This window comes from Centruroides sculpturatus, unplaced genomic scaffold (genome assembly GCF_000671375.1).
Source record: "Centruroides sculpturatus isolate CEXI.00-Female unplaced genomic scaffold, Cexi_2.0 scaffold522, whole genome shotgun sequence".
Lineage (NCBI taxonomy): Eukaryota > Metazoa > Arthropoda > Arachnida > Scorpiones > Buthidae > Centruroides > Centruroides sculpturatus.
In genome coordinates, this window is record NW_019384746.1 from 5,964 (window position 1) to 13,494 (window position 7,531).

The 7,531-nt window shown below is 30.3% G+C and overlaps 2 protein-coding genes across 2 annotated transcripts; one reads left to right on the forward strand and one right to left on the reverse strand.

Moving 5' to 3' along the window:
* Positions 1 to 3,820: 3,820 nt before the first annotated feature.
* Positions 3,821 to 6,523, reverse strand: LOC111628457. Its single transcript, XM_023372253.1, has 3 exons — positions 6,445 to 6,523; positions 6,291 to 6,355; positions 3,821 to 5,219 (listed from the first exon to the last, which is right to left on the reverse strand). Exons 1-3 carry the CDS (start codon positions 6,485 to 6,487, stop codon positions 4,710 to 4,712), a joined length of 618 nt encoding a protein of 205 aa, XP_023228021.1. The 5' UTR covers positions 6,488 to 6,523; the 3' UTR covers positions 3,821 to 4,709.
* Positions 5,336 to 6,242, forward strand: LOC111628456. Its single transcript, XM_023372252.1, has one exon. The coding sequence runs from the start codon at positions 5,417 to 5,419 to the stop codon at positions 6,143 to 6,145; it is 729 nt and encodes a 242-aa protein (XP_023228020.1). The 5' UTR covers positions 5,336 to 5,416; the 3' UTR covers positions 6,146 to 6,242.
* Positions 6,524 to 7,531: the final 1,008 nt, after the last annotated feature.

Here is a 7,531-nt window from a genome sequence, read left to right on the forward strand (position 1 = left end):
TTAAAGAATAATTTGCCTAGATCCCAATTGATATTTGTGCATGGGCCTTCATCTATTAAAAGTTAAAATAGATAAAATTAACAGTGACATCTGGCTGCATCATATGTTGTCACCACTTGTGCTCCAGATGTGTAAGGTAACACACCTCCTTTGTAACCGCTCCCTGCATCTTGTAGAAATGTCTGAACCTGCAACTCTGTTGTTCTACTGTTTTTGGTATGTACATAATTTAAACTGACTGTATAATATTAGTTCATAACTGTTAACCAATATTTCGGCTAACTCATATACTATTTTTGTATCAGCACCCTGTTCATCATGTTACCATGCAACGTTAGGAAGAAATGTTAATCCTGTCTACATTGATAATGCTTACTGCTCATACAGTCATGGCGATGGTTTCATCTTTATATTGTATAGTTTTAGGCATAGTTTTAAGTTTAATTTTAAATTTGATATTTTTTCACCTTGTATAATTTTAAGTATATTAAGACCTCTCGCTATTACTCTCGCGATGATGGACTATTTTTCCATTGCAAAATAGTCTGAAATGCATTTTGGATTTTTACGGTTTTTATACTTATGTAATCATCTTATTGTACTCCCTTTTTGTTTTATTAATTAAATTTTTACTTTGATTCTTGAGTGTTTGTGCCCATTATCATTGGTGTGATAAGCCCTTTCTATTATCTACCTTATGGTTATAGATATTTTAATTAATTTAATTATACTTAGGGCTAAAAGCAATTTCTGTAATGACAACTGATTATATAGTATTTTAAAAAAATTAAGTGTTTTTTTATTTCAACTTTTAAAAGACATTTTAATATTCAATATGAGACTATGACTTTAAGTTGAATGTATATAATNGTTTGTGCCCATTATCATTGGTATGATAAGCCCTTCCTATTATCTGCCTTATGGTTATAGATATTTTAATTAATTTAATTATACTTAGGGCTAAAAGCAATTTCTGTAATGACAACTGATTATATAGTATTTTAAAAAAATTAGGTGTTTTTTTATTTCAACTTTTAAAAGACATTTTAATATTCAATATGAGACTATGACTTTAAGTTGAATGTATATAATAATGAAAACATCTTACATAACTACCAGTATCTTGGTATAGGGGAGACCGGGGCAAGATCGGCATGTTAAGCTTTACTTAAATTTTGTGTAATAAATACTGCTGTAAACTGAAAAAAAAAGTTTTGATATNTTCTGTAATGACAACTGATTATATAGTATTTTAAAAAAATTAAGTGTTTTTTTATTTCAACTTTTAAAAGACATTTTAATATTCAATATGAGACTATGACTTTAAGTTGAATGTATATAATAATGAAAACATCTTACACAACTACCAGTATCTTGGTATATATTATTTAGGCACTGCATTAAAAATATAGAAAAAGCTTATCACCCCACGACTTACCATATAACACCGAAATTCCATAAATATGTAATAGTTCCCGTTGTTGCAATCTAAATACATAAATAAAGTATATGCTTCAATATCCAGTTTATTAGCAATATTTACATAAAATAATTTATCTAAAATTTTATTACGGTTACGAATGTATGCGGAACAATTTTCTTGCCAAATATCTTGTTTCTGCATCTTGCAAAATAGCGCAGTCTAAATGATGTAAAAATCTACTTTTGTTGTTATAACAACTCTGCCTGATATTTTCACATCCCACTTGCATTCACCGATTCTACATTCATGTTCATAAAAAACCGACGATTTCAGCCTCGTTTCTTTGAAAAGACGATCCGGAGCCGAATCCGACAATTCTGTTACAAAAACTGAAATAAATGGTGGGAAGTATTTTAATTGAGGAGTGGATCTGGACAGCAAATTTGTACCTTACTTTCGAGCCATCTTTTAAACGTTTTATGCAATAGAATTTTTTTATCTTTGTTTCTTTCTTCCTTCAAACTAGCAGAAATTGAAAATTTCGAGAAAAACGTTTTTAAATAATTTTTATATTGGGTGCGATTAGTTATTTTCGTTTTAATTTCAGCTTAACATTAATCTTGGTCATTTAAATCATTATAAAATAAATATCAAAATAGAAGAATTTGAAAAAAATCCCAGTAATATATGTCACTACATGCGAAATTTACTTGAAATGGAATTTTATGACGTGTTGTTCAATTAATGTTATTTACATTTAAACCCTGCTATTAAATAGTGTGGTGAGGATAGATTTTTACAAGCTTTTGGAAGCGTTTATCAGTGATGTAATGAATGATGACGATATAATTCAATTTGGACGATATTTTCAACAGAATTATTGTAACAGACCTAAAAATGAGCATACTATTATAGAAAGTATTTGAAAATAAATACAAATATGTATTAATTAATCGTTCCGTTACTAGTTTCTGTGGAAATTTTTTTAAAAAAAACCTAAATCTATTAGCTTTTCTTCAGTAACTTATCACACAAGGAAGAGTTATTGATATAGGCTTCATTACTGGAAGAAATACATTTCGGGTCTTAATGACCCCTCTTTAGTCCTTATTCTTTAGAAAAGAAATGATAGATAAAAATTACATCACATAATAATACAGGTAATATATTTTTTTAAATTGTTAAACTTACATAGCTGATTATTAATTAAAAATTGGGCAATTGACTGGATAAAATCTGTTTAAAAAGGATGTAGTATAAGATAAAATTAAGGTGGATAAGTAAAAAAATGTATTAAAAAATAAAATACTATAAATTGCTATTACCTGTAGACGAGTAAAAAATTACGAGGTGGATAATGTTTAAAAACTTCCATAAAATATATAAAACAAACTAAAAAAAATAAAATTGATTTTATTTTCTTAGAGTATATTTGTCATTATAGTCTAGGTGCCTTTACGTGACAGTATATTTTACATTTGATTTCTTAAGTTTTAATTTTAATTTTCTAATTGTTTTAATTTCAACATTTTTGAAGGGAAGTTTTTAAAACTTGTTTTATATATTTGGAAGTTTTTTAAACATTATCCACCTCGTAATATTTTACCCATCTACACGTAATAGCAACGTACTGTATATTATTTTATACAAAAATCCTATACCAATAGCTGAATGAGCGATAAGGAACAGAATAATAATTTAAAATAAGTTTATTCTCACAAAAATAGCATTTCTTATATTCTCCATTTATTCTGTATAAACCATTGTTGCACAATACCGATAGATAGTGTCAATGAGAGCCAAATTCCACTTTTAACAATCAGCAAAACATTAAAGTTTTCTGTAAAATTTCCAGAATGTTTATTTTTGAATTTAGGTAAACCATTATTTATAATTGCGTGATTATATCGCGTAAAAAATTAAAATTCTAGTAACCATATCTAACAAAACTGCTTATTAAATGTTAAAGATTTAATTTCCTGTTAACTAAAAAGAATGTTAATTTGTAAGCATCTACTTCATATCTCTGTTCTATAATAGCTTATAGTCTATATTAAGAAAATTATGCTGATAAATATAGTTTTATTTATTTATTGCACAGTAATTAAGGCCGCTATACACGATGGGTTAATCCTCAAAGGAGTAACCATGCATGCCTGATTTTGAGTCATTCCTGGAAGTGTGGGGGGGGGAAATTTAATAGTTTCGGCGAATGTACCGACCACCTGAGTAGAATCGGCCATATTCTTTAGGTTAATCCTCAAAGGAGTAATCATGCATGCCTGACCTTTATAATTCTTGGTAGTTTATGGGGTACAATTTAACAGCTTCGCCGACCACCTGAGTAGAATCGAAAAACCATTTGATTTTCCTGCGCTGTGTCAGACTGAGTAGACCCACCATTACGCTTTACTGTAATTACTCAGGGCCAACAAAACAATTACTAAAATAACCTAATGACGTGTTAATAATAGGATATCGTTTGCTCTATCACGTGGCTCTTTCAAAGTGGCTTATACTGTATTCTGGAAACGCGTTTCCAGACACGTTAAGAAAATCCCCTCACGAATAATCGTGCATGCCTGACCTTGAGAAAATTCAGAATTTCCTATCGCCCACACACGAGGAACAAATTCTCTCAGTCAGTCAGTCAACCATGGCATCTGATGACGACATACTGGCTGTGCTGGGATGTTTATTAGCAACAAATTGTATTAAAAACTCGCCAGAAAAAAACATGTGCCTAGAAGTCTATGGTGTAAAGAGTGGCTTAAAAAAAGAGGATCGTATTCCCACGTGAACCTGATCTCAGAATTGAAGTTAGTACCTAAAGATTGGCACAACTATTTAAGAATGGACGAAGAAACGTATTTAAATCTATTATCATTGGTTACACCAATTATAAAAAAACAAGATACTGTAATGCGAACAGCAATTCCACCACATGAGAGGCTCACGGCGACCTTAAAATATTTGGCAACTGGCAGAAGTTTTGAAGATCTCAAATTTTCAACAGTAATATCAGCTCAAGCCCTTGGCTACATCATACCTGAAGCATGTGATGCTATTTACAAAGTCCTTTATAAAGATTATTTAAAGGCATGAACAAACTTTTCTTTTTAATAGATATTTATTGTCATAACGTACAAAAAATGCCAAATTACATACTGTATAAACATATACAAATTACAATATCAGAAAGGGTAATCTTAATAATCACCATGTTAGAATGACATAATTAAAATTTAAAACAAAACTACAGTATGTCATTTTAACACGGTGATTATTAATTAAGATTATCCTTTCTGATATTGTTCTTGCTCCTGATAAAGTTGACGGTAGTGCTGGAAGAGGGACTAATAATACCTAAACCGGTAGAAATTGGTGGTTGATAGGGAATAAATTGATGTGGCAAGTGTTGCTGTTCATACACTAATTTATGGAATAAAGTTAAAGTTCCCATCTCCGCTTGAAACAAAGTTTCGTTTATTAGCTTTTCGGCAATTAGCATTTGTTGCTTTGGGAGTCCACGCAATTTCATTGCAACATTTTTTCCAAAAATATCGAAACGATCATTTTGAACGTGTGGTTTCTTGAAGTGATCTTTCACAGTTAATAAAATTTCATTAGTCAACGATTCTTGATCCACTCGACTTTGTTTAGAGGGACAACTGCGTCGCGTCTGTACTGAAGTATCCGAAAGTTCTGTTAAATTATCATCCTGTGTTGTGATTATTGATGGAGTAATAATATCTTCGCTATGATTTTCCTGCGTTGTATTATGAGTAGCGAATTCCTAAAATAACAATTTTATTAGTGTAGTAAAGGAAATTGTCTTTTAACATATTATTTCATGTTAATTTTATTAATTTAAAAAATTAAGTTATTTATTATTTTTCTTTTCTTTTTTAGTTTCCACGAACAGAAAGAGAATGGATCAATATAGCGAAACTTTTTGAAGAAAAATGGAATTTCCCGCATTGCCTTGGAGCAATGGATGGAAAGCATATCAACATTTTTCCTCCAAGTAAAAGTGGATCAAAATTTTATAATTACAAAGGAAAACACAGCATGGTTTTACTGGCTATTGTGGATGCGAAATATCAATTCATCATGTGTGATTTTGGTACCAATGGTAGAGTTTCAGACGGAGGTGTTCTAAAAAACACCAAGTTTTTTGAAAAACTTGAAAACAATAAGTTAAACATTCCTGTTGAAAGTAAAGTCAGAAACAGTAGTAGAAGTATGCCCTATGTATTTGTAGTTGACGACGCCTTTCCTTTAAGGGTAGACATGATGAAACCGTTCGGACAAGCCGATCTTATTTCCCAAGATAGGAAAATATATAATTATCGCGTATCACGAGCAAGACGCATTGTTGAGAATGCGTTTGGTATTTTGGCATCAAGATTTCAAATATTTCACACGGCAATTAATTTACAACCACATAAAATTGAATCAATTGTAATGGCTACTTGCGTCTTGCACAACTATTTAATGAAATCAGTGCCAAGTTTTTATTCTCCTCCAGAATGTTTCGATTACGAAAATATTGATGTCGGAACTACTACTTTAGGATATAATGCAGAAGATTCGAAAATGGTGCGATTGCTTCGAAATAATCCAGGAAACACGAGTTTTTTGGCAAAAAAAGTGAGAGAAGAATTTATGGATTATTTTGTAAATGAAGGGCAAATTCCGTGGCAATTGAACTTTATTTAAACATTATCAACGTTGTAATTGAACCAAAAACTGTATTGCCATTAAAATAATAAAAATTTTGTACTTTTAACTCTGCATAAATACTTAAATGAGCAATGTAAGTATATAAGTACAGTATTATATTAAAAGACAAATTTTACAATACCTCAATGTCAGTATCATCGTCACTATCTATGTTGGAGCGACTGCTTCGAGGCGTATCTTGGTCATCTAAAAACCCAGTTTAAATTTAAAATATAAACATTTAAATAAATTGTTTAATTTTTCGTCTTATTTTATTGTTAAAAATTTAAGCTTACCTGAATAATTTGAAGTACCACAACTTTGGTTCGTATATCTCATCAGTTCCTGCTCCTGATTTGATTGATGCTTTAATTTTTTTCATTTCTTTTCTGTATGCGCTTCTGATGTTGTTTATTTTTTTACAACGCTTTCTTTATTAGCGTTTGGCTCCATTTCTTTTAGTTTTTCGATTAAACGGAGATAAGCAGCTTTTTTCTTGCTTCTATCACGGTATTCTTTATTTTTAACATGCCAAAGACATGGTTTGCTCTCGTAAATTTTTAAAAATTCCTCCAAAAATTTACGGCTTCTGAGTAGTGACAACAATGTCTCGTGAATGTTTGGAAGAATTATTTTCTATAACCTTATTAAATTTTATTATTTATAACCTAAAAAGTAATTTTTCAGGTTATAAATTATTTTCAGATCAAAAATTTCTCGAGTAAATTAAAATTATTAATAATTTAGAAAACTTCTCAATTCATTTCTTCAGTTTTCATAAAACATCTTGATACTTTTTATCATTTTCTTCTACATTTTAAAAAATTTACTGTTTTAATATCCAAGTAAATTAAAACATGACAACTTAAAATAAAACAAAGTTTAATAAATTCTTTTTAATTATTAAATTATAAAATTAATTTGCGATAATAGGGGGCGTCCCAGGCTACTAGTTAATATATATTCGTCTATAAAATTTAATCCATGAATTTTTTTGGTAGTAAAATCGACTTGCCATTGTCTTTCGCTGATAATTGATGCTTTTTAACATAATCTATAGCCCAAGATTTCTCTTGAAAAATTTTGTGATCTGAAATAATTCCATTAAAAAATTATTCGTGTGAAAAATTAATTTTGTGATCGGTGCTACCCAAACCACTACTACTACTATTTTCACCATAGACTTCTATGCATACTTTTTTCCCGCGAGTTTTAATAGAATTTGTTGCCGATAAACATCAGTGGCGTAATAATAAACACAATGGCGTAGCGAACATAACTGCACCCGGGCCGCGACACTATATTGGCACCCCCTCCCCCTCCAGAAACAAATTTTGTTATTCTTGGAAACCATTAGGCTCCCCTCTGCCAGTGGCGCCCGGG